This window comes from Ptychodera flava, chromosome 2 (genome assembly GCF_041260155.1).
Source record: "Ptychodera flava strain L36383 chromosome 2, AS_Pfla_20210202, whole genome shotgun sequence".
Lineage (NCBI taxonomy): Eukaryota > Metazoa > Hemichordata > Enteropneusta > Ptychoderidae > Ptychodera > Ptychodera flava.
This window is the reverse complement of record NC_091929.1, coordinates 12329720-12352919: the sequence shown is the minus strand read 5'-3', so window position 1 is coordinate 12352919 and position 23200 is coordinate 12329720. Positions and strand designations below refer to the sequence as shown.

The following is a 23200-nucleotide window of genomic DNA, read 5'->3' as shown; positions in this document are numbered from 1 at the left end:
AACATGCATAATGCACTCTTATATTCAGAGCCTGTTCCGTTGACTTAATAGCTATACGCGGTACAGTGTGAAATACAAGTTATACCAGTACCGAATTATGTCTAAACATCAAACATTGATATTACTATTTCACGACCTTTCTTTTTAATTTTATACGGTAGTTTTAGTTTTCTTCATTATTTAAAATGGTGTTCCTGAGCAAAACAATTACAATCTGAAATTAATACAGTCGCCTTTCTTTCTGGTGTAGCTCTCTGAAAGTTGCCATGAAAAGATACAATATCTTTACCATGAACGCTGTGGTGAAAAAGAACATAAGTTAGGGTTACAAACGTATTTTATCACCCGTTTTGGGCTGTGGTCAAAATTAATACAATTATGTATTGCTATCGTCATCACTTCCCACAACAAGTAATCAATAGCCCTTGATCACATATTCGAATCCCCTTGCATGCACTGCCAGAAACGTCGATCTTTCCAAAAAAATCAACACACAATGTTTTTCTCGACTTGATGTTTTTATATTGATGTAGCCTTCTGAGGTAAACAAAGCGAATGTGAAGGGAAGCAAGAAAGAATTACAAGTAGTTCAATGGTTATCCTTTACCCTGATGTTTCACCAAGGTTAACATTTACATATACAAGATAAAGCAATGGTCAATTTACATCATATCATAATCTTATCAATGAAGTAAAAAGTTGCCATCCAAGAAAACATAGTCGATTGACGGACGAAATTAATCAATCAAAAATTATAACATTTTGTATGACAAATCTTGAAATGTGTACTCCATATAGGAAGTAAGGAAATATACATAATAATATGTCATATTGCATTGTTGTCGTTGTGAAGTCCTGCTGGCGCTATTTTTAAGATTGTGCATAGCTGTTGTTAATTTCTTGCCGACAAATGACGAATGAAGTTCATTCGACTGAAAGTTCATTGAAAGCAAAATAAAAGAACAATGGTGTCTTACTGTACATACTGTAAGTTAGGAGCATATGCACAGTACGTCGGTCTTGCTCCTAAACTCGCAGGTTCAAACTTAAAAACCGCCGTCTCGGTTCTTTACCGATTTTGCCCATTTAGCATACGATTGGCAAAACTGAAACAAGCTTAAGGCAGTGTGCGCCTCGAAAGTTTAGACTTAAAGTTATACTGTCACCTGTTCCAATTTTGGCATAGTTGCCATGGCAAAAGAAAATCAAACCAATCACAGATCTTAAGCGGGTTGCCGTTTTGTAAAAACAGCGCCCTCACACGGCCATTTTTAATACCAAGGAACGCACCTTTAATCATATATGGGCATATTTAGATTAGAGGTGACTGTATATCTTTAAACCCTTGCGCAAATTTTCCGAAAGGAATGTTTTAAGCATTCTACTTCAAAATCAAGAATAACTAAGAATCAGGAGTTTCCATGCAAATTCTGGTACTAGAAACAAACAAAAGAGATTAACCGAAATTCAAAATGGCCTTCATCCCTGCTTTAACTAAAGGGCGGAGAATACATTTTCGATTTGTATAAAACTAAGACGGTGAAACTTTTCTTATACCAAGAGCTTAAAATAAGCCCCCTCCTCCACAAGTAGTAGACCGGAAAATAATTAACGTAAAAATTAAGAGTCCCCAAGTCGTTTAACCTTAATATCGAAAGTTGGTAAAAAATAGCACTTTTCAAAATTTTCAAAGACGATATAATTTGCATAAAAGCAGATTGAGAGGAATGATTGATACGTATAGGATCTTTGTGAAATAAAAAAGGAACATTTCATGCTTTCCTATTTACATACAACTAGTGAGGAAACATATTTGAGATTCCCTCTTATTTTCATACTCAATTCTGTGTCTCAAATATATTTTTTTCAAATTTAACTTTTATTTGGATAGTACTAGCTGAAAGTTGTCTCCGCGACAACTATGTGATCATTCCGCACTTCCAAGCTGCTCGATATGGTTTCAATCTGGTTCGCTTGTCCACCTCGAGATCCTGTGGTAAATAAAAATACGGCGGAGAGTCAGACGCAACATCCTGAGCCATTGGCTTTGATGAAATAAGGGATTGCCAATGACACACTCTTGTTGATGACAATTGAAGTACTATGCACTTCGAAAGTGAAAGACTTAAATTTTTGCTTAAATTTTCAACGAATTTTTAACAGTCTTTTACAAAATAAAGAATAAAAAAACCAGGTATGATATTACTGGAGAGATAAATTACTCAAGGTTTACCGATATTTCAATTTCAAAATGGCCGCCATCCCTGTCTAAACTCTAAGTAGAGAAATAAAATGGTGTATTTTTGAAAAAAAACCAAGACGGTAATTTTTTCTCTTACCTAGAGCTTTAAAATCAAACCCTACTAGTGGTAGATCAGAAAAGAATTGTAAAATTTTGAGAATCCGAATATCTGTCCCCGAGGCGCATTCTACCTTAACAAAACGGACTCTTGTGTAAAGCAGCAGTATTTTAAAAGTTGTCAAGACGTCTCACCTCCTTGATGCAGGTTCATTATATCGCCATCACCCGAAACTACCATGACCTGTCATCGTATCAAAATACCGGTGTGAATGACGTAAAAATACATAATAGAATCAAAACATCGATTCAAGAGAAATACAAACGCGCCGGGGGTTGGGTCGGGCCGAATATATGAAATTTTAAAAAGGAACCCCCTCCAAATAAAATTTCTGAAATTCGCCCCCCCCCAAATTCACCAATGTTAAAATGTGAACTCCCCAAAAATCATCTGATTTGATTCATTAACCCTTTGCATCCTAAGGTCCTGGGGTGAAAAATAGTGACTCTGCAAAGGTTTTTGTCAGAAAAAGAGTGACCTCTCCCAATTTTTATCCACAAAAACAGTGAACCTCCCCCATATGCAACAGTTCAAATCAATAATATCTTAATAATTTATCATTTGACCTTTGACCTTTCAAAGAATACTTTTTAACCTCTACAAATAATCACTTGGATGAAATTTTAATATCATACTTGTTGTTCACGTCTACTCTTTCAAACACCCACTCATCATCAATTGTCAAACATTTATAAAAGCACATATTTAGCTAGTTTTGTGTCGGAAAAAAATATTCACAGTTGCCTCATACAGTATAATGTACAGTGAGTAAATTAACATTTTGGTGAAATTCCAAAATCATATTCCTTGCACATATATGCACTTGTAACCACCCTAGTCCAATCAAGTACATTAATATTAATAATTAAGCATCTATAAATACACAGATTTAGCTAGTTTTATATTGGAAACATATTGTTCATAGTTTCCTCACTGACTACATTATGTATACTGAATCAATATTTCAGTGGAATTCCAAAATCAAATTCTTGTTTAAATGCGAGTAATTACAAACTCAAAAAATCTTTTCAAATACTTCATATAAAACCATATTTTCAAACGTTCGAGCTATTTTTTCAGTTTTCCAAGTGTTATAAAAGTTATATCTTGAACATGGCATGACACCTATTTCTCTTGGTCAACTTGAATACAGTATTTTCGTGAACAAGATGCTCTTTTTCTGCTTGTTATCGCCTGTTCAGACATAATAAAGCCATGTTTGTATTCGGTTTTACACACTTTCGGTCAATTCTATTACTTTTTGCCATAAGCCCATACAAACCTTCATAAAATTTGATCCCAACATCATTGAAGGTAAAATTTGACCCACTTAATTTCCACCGACCCCACACCGTAAAAGCGAATGCTCCCTTATAGAAAAAAACAGACAGAGTCGAATGTTGTGTAATGATAAAGTCAGTAGAGACATAACGAATGGGTGGACAACATAACATACCATAGGTTTCGTAGCATAAAGTGCAGAACAAAATGTACAATGCAGAGCGGCCAATAGGATAGCTAATACCATGGAAACTGCTCCTGTTGCGATCATGGTGATTTCCCAAGGTGAACAATGTTTTTTCTGTAACAAGGGAAATATTAACAATAGGTGCATTTAGTTATATATATATATATATATATATATATATATATATATATATATATATATATATATATATATATATATATATATATATATTATACAAGTAAAACATTGATCAAACATTCCAGCAGCTAGACAAGGTAGCAAAAATTTCACATTTTGTGATGATTTAATGGCGCCCTCTATTTTGCAAACCTATATGTTGTTTGTCATAAGAACGCGTTAACATCAGCAAAGCAGGTATAAATCTCCTCATCTTTCCAATTTGAAGGATACATAAATTTTAGTGTGTCTCCTTAAAGTCACTTGGTTAAGTTATATCAGAAATGGAATTACTATTGTAGCATGAGATTTAAAACTGTTACCTTCTCCACAGGAAATTTACCTTTAGGATACCAACGTTGATCATTGCCCTTTAAGGTATACTGTCCCTGTTCCAATTTTGCCACAGTTAAAGAAGGGGTGGATAACATAACATACCATAGGTTTCGAGAATAGAGAAAATCTAACCAATCACCGATTTTAAGCGGGTGGCTGCTTTTAAAAACAGCGCCCTCACATAGGCATTTTGAATACCAAGAAACGCCCTTTGACCATATATGGGCATATTTAGATTAAAGGTGACTGTATACCTTTAACCCTCTGCCACGTGGTGGGTGGTAAATATCTCTTTAATACCGTAGCAAGCAGATTCAGAAGGTTACCAATAGCTGTAGGTGAGAATGTTAACTTACTGGGTAACAGCTGGCACTGCCACATTTACTTGTTGTGTCAATTAGTGCATAGATACCAAAACCAATCAGAAGAGGGCAGAGATATGCCGCGGACAGAATTGACACTATCAATGATGTGACCATCTGAAACAATAACAAACGATTTTATTTACTTTACCTGGATGGTGCCCTTTCATCAGCGACGTTTGGCACTGTTTTTATACTAGTACGTCTAATACCTATTGCAATCCTATACTCACAATAGGGGCTAAAACACCAAGCTTCATGACGTCATGTTACTTGGTGAAAATTTGTTCGCATAAAGAAACCCCATACATTAATCCACGATCCCCATGACCCCTGATTACGTACGCCCGAGTCAGACTGAACATAGCATCCAAGTTTACATTATCCTGCGAAGAATCGAATTGTTAGTTTTCAAATTTTTGATCCTAGTGCTACATTATGACCATTTGCGCTGGTTTAATTAGCTGCCTTCTATTAAAAGGATAAAAAGTAACTAAAATAAAATCTTATCAAACCAAGTTAAATGAAATAAATGTTGTTTCTTGGAAGTCAGTTGGAATTCATTGAAAACAGTTGAATATTGAAATATGGTTTTGTTCAAACAAGTGGATTCATATCAATCCAAACATTAAAATGTGAACATGGTAATATCCTGCTTTGCTCAACTAATCAATCTTGTAAAGTAACTGTTATTGTTTGTTAAATAATGGTGGGTTTACATTTCGTCTCATCTGTCCATGCACTTACCAGTCTCCCTTTACTTCTCTTTCTGGCCGAAATCAATGAAACAAATCCAGCCGCCGCGATCTGAAAAAGCAATATTTGACAAGTATTTCTATTGGTCTACAAGGACAACAGCTTTTTCGGCCAAATTAAAGTAAATGTCCTTCACTCCGAGATTTAATTGAATAAGTTTTCCGGTGGCTGTAGGCAGTATTTCATAGCTCTAATATAAAATATTCAAGTGGCGGTCAAGTGATACAAACGTTGGTCTTTTTTAACAGCTTTGACGGGAAGAAACGTGATCAACGAAAAAGCAGAAAGTGGCCTGACCTCTCGATACGAAGGGAAAATACCACAAAACTTACTGCCCACATTATTTCCCTCAAAGTTTCGCCCTGAAACCTAGCCTATGCGAGTGTGATTTGGAAGCTCATGAACATATCCCACTTGATTTGCATTTTTCCTTTTACAGCGTTTTTTAATGATTCGACCTTTACTTTGAGCGGACGTGAAAGGGTTTGAGTGGAATTACCTAAAACATGGAATATGGGATCGGGAGAAACGAGAAATAATGGAATACGGAATACTGAATGAATGTAAAGATATCTTTCTACGGTGTAATAAATAGAAATGCTTTGGGAATCTAGACGTACAAAAGTACACTGTTTTGGTTGTTCCTCAAGTTCTTAAACAACTGGGCCATACTATGTTTGGCCACACTGCAGACAGTTGTTTTTACTTTCATTCAGGGATTCTGTATAAATGCCATTATAGCGTGTTTCAGGATTCAAATATTCCATGCTTCCGATAATTCTACCCAACGACATGAAGGTACACTTTTGACAAGAAAGGTCCCAAAGAGTAAAGTTAGTAAAGGCTGGGTTTAACTGGAGATAGAAGATGTCTGGTAGTTTCCTTCACAAGTCATCATGAAAAATCGTTCCCTTTCTCCTTTATTTGCGTGATCGACTGATAAATACGTTTGATAAATACGTTTGTCCCAATAACTAAGTCGCGTGGCTTTATCGAGAGGTGTGATTTGAATGATTTAAAGGTTCGAGAAAATATCAACCCACCAGAACCCCGCAGTATATTCCAAATCCAACATTCGACCACTTTTGTGAACATGACCGTATCACTGCAACACTGCCCGCACTGACTGCCCCGAGTCCAATCACAATTTGACAAAGACAAATGATCATTGTAGTTCTATACAGGAAGGGCGGCGATTTTCTTCCGTTTGATCCAGATATCTGTGCTGAACTTTGCTGATCTTGCATGTCCGGCTGTATCAACAGCTCTGTGTCATCTGTCTTTTGTTTAAAATGCAAATAATTCGTAAGAGATTTTTTGACACGAATCGTGTCCTACAATCAGATCAAATTGATCGACATAAAATACAGACGAAGTCAAGGAGATTGTCAGTGAAATATATAAAACATAATCAAGGATGAGTTACCTTTCTACATTCGCTCTCTTTCACAGAAAAAAATGAAACTATTTAATTTTATAGTTGGATCCTCTAATCTATGAGATAATAATAATGACGGCCAAGTTGAATGAATTTCAACAGAAGTTTATGTTCGAAATGTAACATTTTGACTGCTAGACTTGAATCCAGATTTAGATATCAACATTTCCCATGTGAAATATTCAATCCTGCATCAAATTCGGAAGTTCAAGATTGCGACACTGTTGTTGACATCCTTATGCTCGTATTTCATTGGTTGTTGCCATTTTTGATAGGTCACTGGTGTAGGATCATCGTGTGATTTTGTGATAACAAGACTAAATCCTTTTCAAATGATTTTTTCAGCTGAGGAAATAGTCAATTTTTACTTTTAGGATTTATTATTGGGACAGGTGACAGATCATCGCAATTGTGTACAAACTATTTACATTCCCGCTAAAAGTTTTTGGTAAAGTCAGATGAAGTACATTTACAAATCTACTCTATTTTGACAAGCTAAATATTGTGTTTAAGCATTTTCTGAAGTAGAATAAGAACTTGCAATTTACATACAAAATAAAAATAATGAAGAAATTACCAAAAGCTAGCATTTCTGGTCCTTGTATCGCAAATAATAATCACAGTAGGATGAGTCCTTCGACGACAACATTTATGTGTAGTTATTTATCAATAAAACATCGATCGTTTAATAGCAGTTCTTCACAAAGATAACATTTAAAGGGCAGGTAGAGCAAGCGTTCCTTGATTGTTTTTTCGCTATTTTCGTTTGTTATGTCGTTCTTATTTCTTGCTCTACTCCCTAAAACATGTTGATATATACACATTATTCATCTTTTCAACTCAGCCTGTACATGTGTAAATTGTATTGTTGACAAGTAGATCTAGGTCCGGAGTAGAATTCAAGTGTAAACAATAATATTGCATAAACAAATATAGACGCTATATTTTGACAAGCTAAAGGGTGTGTTTCAGCATTATTGAAGTAGAATAAGAACTTGCAATTGACATACAAAATAAAATAATGGAAAATTAACCAAAATTAGCGTACTGGCCATGTAAAGGTATTGCAAAGAACAAGCCGCAGAATTATGATTCGTTTGACGACAATATTTATCTTATTTATCAAGAAAACATCGATCTTTCAATCCATTACAAAGATAAAAAAAATGGTATATTTACCCGACTTCCGGGATTCCATATGGAACAACAAAGGACTGAATTGATGAATGCCAGAAGAAACGACACAAATAACGCACTTATCACGAGAATGTTTATAGTCCTGCATCGACGTTCATGGTACTGTAAAAGTCAAAAGAGAATTGGCGTAAATCAATGCTCCATCGAACTTTTTAAGATTTAGGTAAAGCCCAAACTTTGAAAGTTACAATGCGGTGAATTGCGAAAATAATTAAAGGCATAGGTGTCGCGAACACACTAGAGCAGACAAAGGTCGAACTATTCTCGCCAAAAAATGTTAGCATTGGGTTTCTTGACAGGCGGTGATACTGTTTTCGTGTCTCAGCGGGCTGGATGAGATAGCGATCTCTTTTTCATCAGTCGAGAAGCTGATAACCACTACTGACGGGACGTATGCCAACCGATCGCTAGATTTTGCACCAAGCAAATTTCGGGACTACAGAAAAATTAATCAAAATTTACCGATTTTTGAAATGCAAAATGACCTTGATTCCTGTGTTAACTCCATGGAGAAAAAAAATTATGATTTTCAAACACCTAAGATGGTAAAGCATTTTCTTAATCAGTGGGCTGCAAGATAAGCCTCAACAAGTGTAGATCAGAAAAGAATTAAAAAAAAATTAAGTATCCGAATATCTGACCTGAGGCGCATTCTATACCTTAACAGCCTGATTCTGATCGCCGTCGAACAGCCTCCTTACAACTTAGAAAATGCCCTTGTAACAAATACTTTATATTGCAGAGTTACTATTAACACTATGAGAAATATTTTTGAAAAATGAGATTTGCTGTTTTCACAAATGTTGAAGCAAAATAAATGAAAATCAAAGGAAAACCACTCATTTTCTTGTTTTTTCACTGCAAAAGTTTGAACTGTGCTGCCAACTTCACATTAATCGGCGTTTTTGACACAAACATTTACAGTGTAGATTTGTTAACATCAGCTGCATATGTCGTGTGTGTACTAGTAGTTAGTTACGCTGCAAAATGGGAGGACAGTGTCATTGACAATATTTTTTTATTTTTGTGATATGGGGTCACCATGTTTTTGAAATGTCCAATAGGGGAGGGTCAGTGTGTTTTTGAATTTCGACACAGACTCATACTTGCCTAAAAATGCGTCCTACAAGCCATGAATTTCATAATTCAGTTGCTTTCTTCGGCGCGACCTTTGGGCTCATAAGTTTATTCAGATATTTTCAGCGTGCCCTTCAGGCGTGTAACTTTAATATTTTTATAGAATTAAAACTTGTTTCAGTACTTCATAGACACTGACATCTCCAACTGGATCCATTTTTCCATGCCATATGTCTGACGTAAAATACATTTTGGCTTGTGTCTGCTACTGTATGAGTGTTGTCCTAATTAACTCTAAATGTCTTAATATATCATCAACGTATTGTACAGTCAAACCTGTGTTAGTGGCCACCTGTATATAGTGAAAACGTGTCTATAATGACTACATTGCTTCATTCCCTGTGCAATTGACATGTACATTAATTAACCTGTCTGTAAAGGCCACTCTAGGAAAGTCCCCTTAATGGCTGTTATAGAAAAGTTTGACACTGTACAATAAAAATAAATGCAACACATGTTGGATTGCAAACTTCCCTGACATTCCTTGTAATTCTTAATTCAGGCAAAATTATTTCATAACAAAATGAGCATTTTTTCAGCAAAATTTGTTGTGTGTTGATATAGTATGTGTGGAGTGAATGCGTAAGCCATGAGATCCCATAGGTCCATAGACTTGTGAAGCTTGCAGGCTTCTGGTTTCTATGAATCATTCATGAAGACACCAGGTCATGATTATACAATTAGTTACACAGTAGACAGAGTTTCAAGCATGACTTTTTGTGACCAGAAAAGTTGTGCTCATGTAGAAATGTCAAATGCTGCAACTCAAACCAAAGTTATGATCTCATTGACTTCTCCCAAATCCCAAAAAGATTTATGCACTGATTGTGGCTCTTATGTAACAATACAGGCAGATTGTGAGGTACACTAGTCACTTGGTAACTAAACTCCACATACTGGCCTTGTAAAGTGTCACAATTTGATAAAATTAATTAAGCAAAAAGGGTCCAGCGATTCAGGTAGTCTACATATTACTCTGCCCGAGCAAGTTCAACAGGTACAAATTCACTGCTTCAGCTAGTGTAGCAGTGCTACCGGCAAGTTCCAGCACAGGCTACCCAGACAGTATTAAAAAGCTTATTATTGAGTTTTTCTCACTGTTTTCTCTACCAGTTCCTCTCCTTTTCTTCGTCACAGTCCCTCTATGGATATAGGGACTGTGTCTTCATGCTCTGACTGATCGGAGTAAATAAAATAAACGGTTATATAATCTAACCCAGCCTCTAAACTCTTTATTCATTTTACACCCATTGCAAGGACGTTTATCTCTCATATACACATCTTGTAATTAATTAGTCAACACAACTAATTATGCTCATCCGCGGACTTATCAAGGGTTGGTCAACATTGGAAAGATAGAGATGTCCTCATGCCATAAACTGCACGCAAGGCACTGGCAGGGTTTTGCACTGTTCGCAACCATATACACGTTTGAAATTAGAGTAGCTGGCTCCCCTCGGCCATCGAAATACACTGGCTGCAGTAAATTTTGAATTAATGGTCATGAATGGCAGCAATTTAGTAATTTCTGAAAACATTTCAGTAGAGCTTCTTACCTTCCAATTTTAGTAACCTTTCCTATCTTGCGCGATGTTGACCAACCGTAAAATCCTGATAAGTCCACGGATTAGCATAATTAGTTGTGTTAACTAATTAATTACAACATGTGTGTACGAGAGATATACCTCCTTGTAATGGGGTGTAAAATAAAGAGTCACAGCGGCTAGGTTAGGTCATAACCATTTATTTCATTTACTCTGATCAGTCAGAGGATGAAGAAAAGGAGAGTAAATGATAGAGAAAACAGTGACAAAAACTCAATAATAAGCTTATTAATACTGTCTGGGTAGCCTGTGGTTCCAGGGGTATTAATTCTCTGCTCCAGCAGGTGTAGGGACAAAATTCTCTGCTCATGCAAGTTCAAGGGGTACTAATTCTCTGCTCCAGCTTTACCAGGGGTACTAATTCTCTGCTCCAGCTTCACCACGGGTACTAATTCTCTGCTCCAGCTTTACCAGGGGTACTGATTCTCTGCTCCAGCTTTACCAGGGGTACTAATTCTCTGCTCCAGCTTTACCAGGGGTACTAATTCTCTGCCCCTGCTTTACCAGGGGTACTAATTCTCTGCTCCAGCTTTACCAGGGGTACTAATTCTCTGCTCCAGCTTTACCAGGGGTACTAATTCTCTGCTCCAGCTTTACCAGGGGTACTAATTCTCTGCTCCAGTTTACCAGGGGTACTAATTCTCTGCTCCAGCTTTACCAGGGGTACTAATTCTCTGCTCCAGCTTTACCAGGGGTACTAATTCTCTGCTCCAGCTTTACCAGGGGTACTAATTCTCTGTTCCAGCTTTACCAGGGGTACTAATTCTCTGCCCCTGCTTTACCAGGGGTACTAATTCTCTGCCCCAGCCATAGGCGGCCCATACATATTGATAAGCTTATTATTGAGTTTTTCTCAGTTTTCTCTGTCACTGTCAGCCCCTCTCCTTTTCTTCATGCTCTGACTGATCGTAGTAAATAAAATAAATGACTATATAGCCTAACCTATAGCCTCTTGACTCTTTATTCATTTTACACTCCATTACAAGGACGTATATCTCTCATACACACATGCTGTAATTGATTAGTCAACACAACTAATTATGCTAATCCGTGGACTTATCAGAGGTTGGTCAACATCGGAAAGATAGTGATGTTAATGAAAAAGGAGTAACCATTCCTATCTTTCGCGATGTTGACCAACCCGTAAAATCCCTGATAAGTCCACGGATTAGCATAATTAGTTGTGTTGACTAATTAATTACAGCATGTGTGTATGAGAGATATACGTCCTTGTAATGGAGTGTAAAATAAATAAAGAGTTACAGAGGCTAGGTTATGTTATATAAACCATTTATTTTATTTATTCCGATCATTCAGAGCATGAAGAAAGAAGAGAAAATGATAGAGAAAACACTGAAAAACTCAGTAGTACTTATTGGGTCGCCTGTGCCCCAGCTTTACCAGGGGTACTAATTCTCTGCCCCCGCTTTACCAGGGGTACTAATTCTCTGTTCCAGCAGTTCCCTAATTCTCTGCTCCAGTGGTACTAATTCTCTGCTCCAGCAAGTGTAGGGGTACTAATTTTCTGCTCAAGCAAGTTCCAGGGGTACTAATTCCCTGCTCCAGCAAGTGTCGGGCACTAATTCTCTGCTTCAACAGTTCCAGGGGTACTAATTCTCTGCCCCTGTAAGTTCCAGGGGTAGTAATTCTTTGCTCCAGCAGTTGTATGGGTACTAATTCTCTGCCCGTGTAAGTTTCAGGGGTACTAATTCTCTTCTCCAGCAAGTGTCGGACACGAAATCCCTGTCCCACTAATTAAGTATCCAGGGGTACCAATTCTCTGCCTCACCAAGTGTAGGGGTTCTAATTCTCTGTCAAACAGGTTCCAGGGGTGCTTACTCTCTGCCCAAGCAATTCAAGTCTACGTATAAATTCTCTCCTTGCAAGTGTACAAATTATTTATAAAAAATGGGTAACCTGTGTTCTTTTGCAAACTCTGATTTTCATCAGAGGAAAAGAAATCATTTAGGTTATTTTGGTAGCCTGGGAGATTTTTTAGAAATTTTGAGAGGTAAATATTGAAAATATTTTGACTACCTCTATTTCTTCTGTTTTGTATGGGAAAACATGAAAAATAAGCAAATCTCATTTTTCAAAAATATTTCTCATAGCGTTTATTTTACCTCTAGCCCATGCACAACAAATTTAAGGCAATCTGATGCATAGCCACAGTTGTTCTGGTAGAATAGCTTGAACAAAATTGTCCGAAATTGTAACCACACTGTAGCGAAGCTAAAAAAACGTAATCTTCCTTGAACAAATTATGGGTTCTCATTCTAGTAAAAAATCGAGACAGCCGATCTAAATCCTTGGACTTTTCATATAACGTTTGAAAGGGTCTAAAAGGTTATCAATAGAAAGATACAAAAGATTGTTATAATTAAGTGGTAAAGAATACCTACTTCATGATCAGAAGTATTGAACAATAAGAACTGTACAAATGTCTGAAAACAGATGCAAAAGAGCGTTATACATACCTGATAAAAGACTAGCCATTTCATGATCAGTAGTATTGGACAACAAAAAACTGTACAAATTATAGACAGGACCAGTGAAGCTTTGACCTGAAACAAAAAATATAAGTTTACGAATATGGTCAGGTACACGTTACAAGTAGTGCATGTGATTTGAATGTTACTCCTTTGAGTGCTGTTATTCCCCCCCCTAATTTTAGTGAATCTTTCTGTATTTTTTTATAATTTTGGACCAAATAGACTTAGCATCCTATTGGCTAAAGCGTTTTTGCAAAATTTCGGCAAATCGAGAAAAATGACCCGGCCGTATTTTATAACGGTAACAAAAATTGACTTTGGCACTCAAAGGGTTAAAATGTCATATTGTTTGCAAGACGGTCAACAATGTAAATTAAACTCCTTGTGAAATATTTGTTGTTTATCTGGTGTCATAATGAATGTGCATATACATTTACTTGACTGTAAATTTATTAAAGCGAATCCCCTGGACACAAAATTGCACTACCTATTCCTTCACGGTCAGTTTTCAGAGAAACATTAAAGTCTTATGTAACTTTTGAGAGACAGTCGAATATGCAATTCTCCTTTGACGTTATATGCTAAGCAATGGGTCATCTTGTTTATTGGTATCTGCACAAATGATGCAGAAAATATCCTCTATTATAGTTGCTGTGCTTGATAGAATTACCGGAAATGGTATATTGGCAGTAGTATTTGCATGTTATATGATATAATTACGACACAACATTGCAACGAAAATGTTACAAAACTAGCATTATGTTTCAGCCTTGTTACATGATTCTGATAATGAAGAAATGCCGTCCCAAAAAGGTTATACAACGAAGGAAAATGTAACGATCAGCAACTAATATCGATATGATCAACATCGATTTTGTTCATGTTACCTAGTGGATATCTTACCCTTTGACCTCAAGGTCAATGCTCAAAACTCAGTTTTTCGCTTTTTATCACACTAATCTTTACAAGCACTTTAATGTAATATCACATGTAACTCACATATCCTCTGCTATTTCTTGTAGCCGACAAACAGCCCAAGGACCCCGTCAATAATATCTGAAACAGAATATGTTTGGACCTCAATGCTATCGGTAGGTTTTCTGTGTGTATATTGTCAACAGACAGTTAGAATCACAAATCCTGTTTGTCTTAAAAGGTAATGAATACGACTTTATCTAAATGTAAAGTGGATGTCGTCACAACAATATTCTGAACAACATAGTTTACTTGTCGACCAAAGTTCCAACGCGATTAACGCCGTCAAAACAGGAAGACAAGATGGCAAGGAAGTAGACCAAATCGTCATTGTACAAAGGTTGCCTCTCCTATGATGCAGTTATCATAGTCATAAACATTCTCTCGCGAGTACCGTATAATAAAGAAAGTTAATACAGTTAGAGTAAAAGTAATGCTAACTTTGATGATTATTTATTATTTTCTTTTGTATGTCAATGGTAAGTTCTTTTTCTATTCCCAAAGATTGTCGAAACACCCATTATTCAACTTATCAATACAGTGTCTGTGTAAAATGCACTGTGATTGTTTACATTTGAATTCTAATCCGGACCAGAATTCACTCGTAAACAATCACAAAGCAATTTACACATTTAAAGGCTGACTTCACAAGCTGAATACTGTGTATATCAACATGCGCTAAGGAGTAGAATAAGAAATTATTGTTGACATTAAAAACAAAAATGGTGAAGAAAATCATGAAAAGTTAGCATTAGGGAGCCTTCAGTAATTACAGGGGGGTTGGGCCGGGGGAATTTCGCGCACACCTGTACCGTAAAATGTGACCCTCCCCCTATTATCCTGTCTAAAATGTGACCCTCCCCCTTGTCCGACATTCTAAAACTTGACCCTCCCCCAACCACTGCGGTATTCTCCTCAGGAATAACTAAAACAGTATCAGCTAATTTACATAACAATTGGTTCGATTGTTAAGTTAGGGACAAATTACAGAGGGGAGGGCTGGTATTTTTGGAGGGACAGTAGCAATTTATCACGCAAGAATTTTTGAAGAGATATGGTATTTCATACATTTGAGGGAGGGTCACCATATTTTGTGCAAATATAAGAAGGCAAGATGTGGCTGATTTAGGTGCTTAATCAAAAAATATCAAATCATATTACATGGAATCTATCAGGCAAATTATTGACAATTTACCCCCTGTATATTATATATGTTTGATAATGTATTTAAATGTACTTTGCTTGAATAGGGAAGTAAAATGTGCATTTGTGTACAAAAAATTGATTTCATCTAAAAAGTTGGTTCACTATCCATGGTGTCTATGATGAAATTATGAATAGTTTTTTCCAATACAAAAATAGGTAAATCTTTGCATCTGTGCACTCTTGATTATTGATATTAATGTTCTTGATTAGACTAGAGTGGTTACAATTCCATGGTTGTGCAAGAAATTTGATTTTGGAATTTCACTGAAATTTTGATTGACTATGCATAGCGGTCTATGATGAAACTATGAATGATTTTTTTACATTACAAAATTAGATAAATCTGTGCATTTATGTATGCTTGATTATTCACAGTATTGTTCTTGATTAGACTAGAGTGGTTACAAGTCCATGATTATGCAATTTGATTTTGGAATTTCACTGAAATGTTGATTCACTACGCATAGCTGTCTATGATGAAACTATGAATACTTTTTTTTCAGTACAAAATTAGATAAATCTGTGCATTTATGTATGCTTGATTATTCACAGTATTGTTCTTGATTAGACTAGAGTAATAACAAGTGCATGGTTATGCAAGAAATTTGATTTTCAAATTTCACTGAAATGTTGATTCACAATGCATAGCGGTCTATGATGAAACTATAAATGATTTTTTTTCAGCACAAAATTAGATAAATCTGTGCATTTATGTGTGCTTGATTATTTAGATTATTGTTCTTAATTACACTTGAGTGGTTACAAGTCTATGGTTGTGCAAGAAATTTGATTTTGGAATTTCAACGAAATGTCAATTCACTATGCATGGCGGTCTATAATGTGTAGTACTTTGTTGGTGATTTCCTATTCAGGAAATATTACATGGACAATCAAAGTTTCGGCCATAAAATCAGCTTCTGTCAAAAGTGACCCTCCCCCAAGATAGGTTTATAAAAAGTGACCCTTCTTCTTGAACTGTTTTCCAAAAAGTAACTCTCCCTCCAATTCCCCTGGCCCACCTCCACCTGTAATAACTGAAGGCTCCTTTACTGGCTCTTTAATGATAATGTCGGATACTTATTCGTTTGCAGCCACCAAAGTACATATGTTGCTCGCCGTAGTATACATAAGAATAAAACAACTGAAAGAATTAACATACGTACAATCAATCCAAACACCACGTCAAGCACAGAAAAACTACCGCTGCAGTACAGTGCAATGCCGGCAATACCACATGACCCAATAAAGGCACCAGAGATTGTTTGAAGAATTCCAATTACTCCGGTTGGTATGTAGGGAAAGTTTCCGAATGATTTCATTTGGCTTCGATTATGGCGTTTTCTTCCTAATAATGAAACGGTCGATCACTTCCTATGATGTTAGGCTGTGTACTTTCGAAAGGCCGATTAATCACGTTATGAAGTCGCTGATGGAAAAGCAAAACAATAAAATATATTAATGGAAAAGCAATCGAATTTATAATGTGGGAACACATATACTGCATAGCACTTACCGCAATTCAACAGCGACTTGGCGAAACGTGAGTATATTCTCTTGATAATCTTCGAAATAATAAATGAGATAATGGAAAGTTGTTATGCATCTACGTGCCCTTTTTCAGACAATTACTACAACATATGTGATTTAGAATAACGTAAGCTAGCAATTGGCCATTTCTAGTCTGAGAAAGTGAGTTTGTAAGTGAAAAATACTGCACCACAGGGTTTACAATAACTTGCCTTATTTCCATTACCCAATTTTATGGACCAGAGACCCATGACTTTTATTTCCGGCTACTGAATGATCTTTGACTTATGACTAAAGTCCAAGTTATGATTACTTTATGAAATATCGTGCAGACATAAGTCCAATTTCTTCAATAATTTCACAGTTGATTTTTTTAATTAGGTTGCACTTGAATAAGACAAAACGTCTGCGACCGACAGTCGCTGAGGACAGACATGAAGACACGAAAATGGAGACAAAATGATATACGCGACTGTCGGCAAAATTAATGGAGGTCAGAAGTATGACAGAGAGACAGACAGACAGACAGACAAGTAGACGGACAGTGACAGACATGCTGATATTCGGACTTCAAGATAAAGCACGGACAGAAAGACAATAATGCCAGTAGACAAAACGACAGATAAACGCACAGGTCCGTTGAGCTGCCGTGTAGTATACATAGTACACCGGCAACTCCGGACACCTGTGGATAAACGTAGCAATGACAATAAACCTACATGCAACGCTGAAACGCAAACTTTGGCCTTGCTTATTGAGGTGTAGAATAAAACATGCTTAACGGTAGTTGGACAGAATGTCACCTTAATTCCGTACTACTGACAGTACTGTTGACTTGAGGAATTCGAGTTTGCACCGTATTGAATAATTCACTTGCAGTTTTTTCAATGCCATGCGATCACCTTGCAGACAAAATTTGAAGTCGAATAGATTATTCAATTGATTGTATGATTTGGAAAGAAATTATGTCCCCATTACTCACCGTAAACAATTAACGTCAGGTGTTTGTATTATCCTGTGTCATCTGTGCAACTGAAGGGTGTCAACTACGGCATTCTGTAATCTTATCTAGGCGCAGTCCATCATCATGTTGAACTTTGATTAACAAAGATTACAGTTTGTGAACAACCACACAACTGATCTCATCGACATAGTTGAAATACGAGAGGAATTCAAATCAGTGCGTGCATTAGTTGTTAAGATAAAGTCGGCCAGTTCACTACGTTGCAGTCGAAAATATGCGAGAAAGTAATGCAATCCAGCCACCTCCCTATCACTTCTATGATAATCTATACATGACATTCCTCAATAATTACCGGTTCGTATAATAATTTGCACTGCAACTTCCTTATTTGTCCTATTACTCCTTAATTTCACATTTTATTTCACATCAGTCAACATTCAAGTAAGAAGCGAAAAGCTTGAGGCTGTCCTTACATTTTGAGAAATCTCCCTGACAGCAGTCAGAGGGTCCGCGGTATCTTTGCCGTGACTCCATGATAACCCATTGTACTTTTATCTTGTCAGATTCCTGAATTTATCACGACTGGGGTACAAAATTTTCGACCTCTGCATTTTGTACACTGTCGTACATTGTCGTGACATCTATGTTTACATACCAGGTATCAGTTAATCTCCGCGAACTGGATATTCCTTTGAACACAGCACTGCGCTGTGGAATGTACTTTGCCAACATTCGGATAGCTCGTAGGCAATACTTTAAAATGTTTATCTTTTTCCCTACATATTAAGTTTGTCTTCAACATAAAAACGAACTGATTCATATGTATTTACAACGTTCTGTTACTTTCAAAACTGGAAAATACTACCAAAATTTGTGACAATGTGCAAAAGGGCAGTCAATAGCCCACGAGCCAAGTATTTTCGAGTGATTAAAAACACTGTTCCTTGTATATGTGACAAGCGAAGTGCAACACAATCATATTCCCAATCACTTTTATGGCAGTGTTTTTATTCTCATGCCAATCCTCCTTCCTCAAGAAATATGTTTTGTGTCCTGGTGTTTTTATTGAAAAATAATAAGTACTCGGCACTTTCATATTCCTTTTGTTCCCTAATCTTGTATAATTTATTTCCATTAGTCCAGTCTCTTCGAGGAATTCCATTGGTCCTATAAGTCGAAGCCCTGGACATATCACGGCTTTCTCAAGAATTTGCAACCTTTGGTGTATGCTGTCGACATCGTGGCATCTCTGTTTACATATCAATCATTAAGCGAGTTGGATGTTGCTTATGAAGACAACACTGTGCAGTGGAATTTGACCTGGCCTTTGGACGGCTCGAAGGCGGTACTTTAAAATGTTTGTTTTGCTCTCTGTGAGTTTTGCCATCACTTAAAAATCAGTTACTATTCATTAAGTTTGCAATCCATTGCGTGTTCCTAAGGGAGCCGTCATTATTTACTGCCTGGGGAGGGGGTCGAAGGAATTTCATCGTAAACTCTGAAAATTTGAGTAACCCCCTGCCAACCATGATGATTTTGAGTAACCTCCTCTCTTACAAAGAAAGTTTGACTGACCCCTCACTTAGAAAAGTTAAATATCAATACTTGTATTTGTACAATTTACAAAAAATACAGTAACAGTAAAGATCTTTCAAATCCTGGTGTACCCTGCTTGATAACCATCGGTTATCTCATGATGGTTGAAGATGGCGAAATCAACAAAATGAAATTCAAAATTGAAACAAAATGTAGATATAAAAGCTGACGTTATAAGCAGTGTCCACTCATATCGTATTATTTGCTTTGGATAAGTATCATGGCAGGGTTTTCACTAGGATGTCTGACAGGGCAGAAATTGAAAGTACAGGGGAAAGTATCAGAGGGGGTTGTCCCCTCTCTTGCGTGGAAAATTTCAATGGCTGCAATCTGACAGGTGTTTTCAATTTGTATTTTTACTCAGTAAAACTGTTATAACACTCCAAGTGGGAGATCACAAGAGGGGGTCCCCCCTCGCAAGGCAAATTTTGAAAAAAAATGATGTGTTAAATGATGCAATCTGAGAGGTGTTTCAATTCATTTTGCACGGCAAAATTGAATAACCCGTTTGTTTCTCTCCACAGTTTGAGAAACCCCCTTGTAGCTTTCAAAATTTTAGTGACCCCTGTCATATTCTTACTACCCCTGGCTGTATGCAGCTGGCTGAGAGGTATTCGAACACTAGAGGGTGTAGTGTGGCGCCTATACACTGGGATATGCACTCTGGATTGTTTAAATCGGAACGATAACAAACCTTAAAATCACACCCATTGACGTTCAGGTCATTTCTAAGTCCGCGTTTAAAATGCGATTATACTCAATAAACGTACACAACATAAATGTCTGTTTACCGTGTTTAATGACGGAATAGGAGAGGCTGGCATACCCATAGCACGATTTGAACTAATTTGGGATAATTGGATTTTCATATTTTGCAAAGGTCTCAAAAATGTTAGGTGCCATACAGCTTAATGTTGCAATATCGCAAATTACTCTGAAAAACAAGTGTTTAATATAAAAAAAGCAGAGGATATATCATTTGTAGACGAAATCGACATTACTTTACCGTCCAATTATCCCAAATTAGTTCCAATGGTGTTCGACTCGTACTACCTATCCATTCTGCAACTTCGAAGCCACAGGCGAAGCTGTAGCTGTTCCACATAGCTTTGGAGAGCCTCGCTAATGTAGCTTGGCAGTACATTTTGTATCAACCCGTGACACCAAAACTAATATGCGAATTCCTCTGCCACAGCTGTAGCCCTGGAGGAACGGTCTGAACGATGAAGCGTTTCATACTATTTATCTATCCAGAACGTAACATTGGGTCCCTTAAAAAATTTAAGATCGCCCAGCTTTCTTGTAGTGTATCTTGGTACAATTACAGCAATGAGGGAACATAGATGAAACACAAGCAAAGAATTCATTATCCATCGATCTTAGCCGACTTTCATCGAAAACGGAAGAGTGAATTGTAAGAAGAAAGATGAGAAGGAGAATTCTCTTGGCTTCCGAATGTACACGTTTTGCACTTTCACACTTTCAAATAAAAAATAACGCTTGAATTTTAAATGCATTTTTAAATGTAAACCACTGAATTCCAAAAGAGTTTTGTATTGGAAAAAATGTCTAACATCTTCATCACTTTTCCTTGTCTACATGACAAAACCACGAAGAACGATCTTTGAATTATCATCAGACCTCGAATATTTACGTGCGATTTATATAACACAAAAATACATTATACATAATTTTACAAACGTTAGTTGCGCGGGGGGGGGGGCAAGTAGTAGAGAATGCAAGTAATTTGACGCGTTGAATCGGTGAAAAATAACACTTCTAGATATGTTACTTGTTCGACTGGTTGGTTAGACTTATATTGAAAATGCGGAGCCCTTATTACTACTTCACATTTTTGATGTGATGTTTTTCTCGATAGCATGACCGATTGATGACAATAATGTGATAACACTTTATGACGTTGAGGTACCATTGGAAATGTTTCTATAAAATTGTATTTACAGAGCCCACAGTGTAGGGTTTGGTCACCATATAGGTGAAGGTTTTTGATAAGTGAAATTTTTAGCTCATACGACCTCGGCCTCTTTATTTCAGATTTTGCCAAATTTTGCAAGTAAGGTGTAGCCAATCAAATGTGATGTCCCTTTGACTCCAAATTATACAAACACGCAGAAGAATTCGTAAAAAGAAAATTGGTAAGATATTACAATAAGATTTTAGTGGGAAAAATTACAACACTTCAAGAGTTAATATTCGAATCATGTGCAGTACTCACCGCGTATACAAGACATTTTGTTTCATGTCAAAGCTTCACTGGTCTTATTTATAATTTGTGCAGTTCTTTGATGTTCAATACTGTTGATCATAAAATGGCTATTTTGCCAAGTAAGTGTAAGAATCTTTTGCATCTGCCTATTGTTAACTTTTTAGACCTTTTGTACAGATTATTGTTGTCCAGTACTACTGATCATAAAGTGGATTTTGTTACCACGACATTATAACAATTTTTTGTATTCGTCTATTGTTAAAAATTGTTTGACCTTTTCAAACGTTATATGAAAAGTTCAAGGATGTAAATAGATCTCGATCTTTGACTTGAAGGAGTGCCCATAATTCTATAAGTAAGATCACGTTTTTCCGCTTCCCTACTTTGTAGTTACAATTTCGGACAAATTCTTCAATCCTTTCTACAAGAACCTGAAGAACCACTGTGGTTATGCACAGAATGCCTAAAAATTTTGTCTTGCATGACCTAGAGGTAAAATAGTAACCCCACAATTGCAAGTATTTGTTATAAGGGCATTTTCTAAGAGGTAAGGCGACTGGTCGGAGACAATCATAATCAAGCTTTTAACATATAGAATAGGCCTCAGGTCAGATATCCGGGCACTCAATTTTTTCAATTCTTTTCTGATCTACACTTGTTGAGGCTCATTTAGAAGCCCTTACAGTAAGGAAAACGTTCAATTACCATCTTTGTTTTTTGAAAATCTAAAATTTTATTTTTTGTTCATTGAGTTAACATAGGGATGGCGGTCATTTAATTATTTCAAATGTCGGTTAAATATATTTTTGGGTAATTTGTTTCTCTATTACCAAAATTTGCACGGTTACCCCGCATTATTCTTGATTTTAAAAGTAAATGGTCGGAAGATTTCTTTAGGAAATTTGAGCGAAATTTTATGCCTTAGTAGGTCTGAAATATTGCATGTTTGCATGCCAATGAACCTATCACTTCATAGATTCTGTATGATAAACACGCAAAATCAAGTTATTGGCATACATGCCGTCAGTAACGACCGTTATGAAAAATAGTGGTCATGAACTTCTTGACCAAAGAAAAAGTTTCCAATCACTCAAAATATTTAACAAGTCATCGATACAGCAAGCCCGGACTTCCAACGGTTTGCAAGACTAATGTGGTATTTGATGAAAAGTACAATTGTGACATAGCCTAGGCTGTAGAAACATACGATTTTTGCATTTATCTACAGATCACGGTTCACTTGGAGAGTGATCTTTGATGTAGGTCTTTGCGTTAGCCTACTCATGCAAAATCATATATTTCAATAATTTTACTAAATTTGTAATATGTTTGTTTATTATGTAGCCTACACATACCTTTGCTCTATTTTAGGAGTCGA

The 23200-nt window shown here is 36.5% G+C and overlaps 2 protein-coding genes across 2 annotated transcripts in view; both read right to left on the bottom strand.

Annotated features, from left to right (window-relative positions):
* Positions 1-23200, bottom strand: part of LOC139114700 (uncharacterized) — a 426568-nt gene that overhangs the window by 178535 nt on the left and 224833 nt on the right. The gene's annotated exons all lie outside the window — the stretch shown is intronic.
* Positions 1894-13393, bottom strand: LOC139149006 (uncharacterized). The gene is made up of 8 exons (XM_070720501.1): positions 13313-13393; positions 8077-8196; positions 6503-6739; positions 5451-5510; positions 4698-4820; positions 3817-3942; positions 2495-2543; positions 1894-1991 (listed from the first exon to the last, which is right to left on the bottom strand). Exons 1-8 carry the CDS (start codon positions 13334-13336, stop codon positions 1894-1896), a joined length of 837 nt encoding a protein of 278 aa, XP_070576602.1. The 5' UTR covers positions 13337-13393.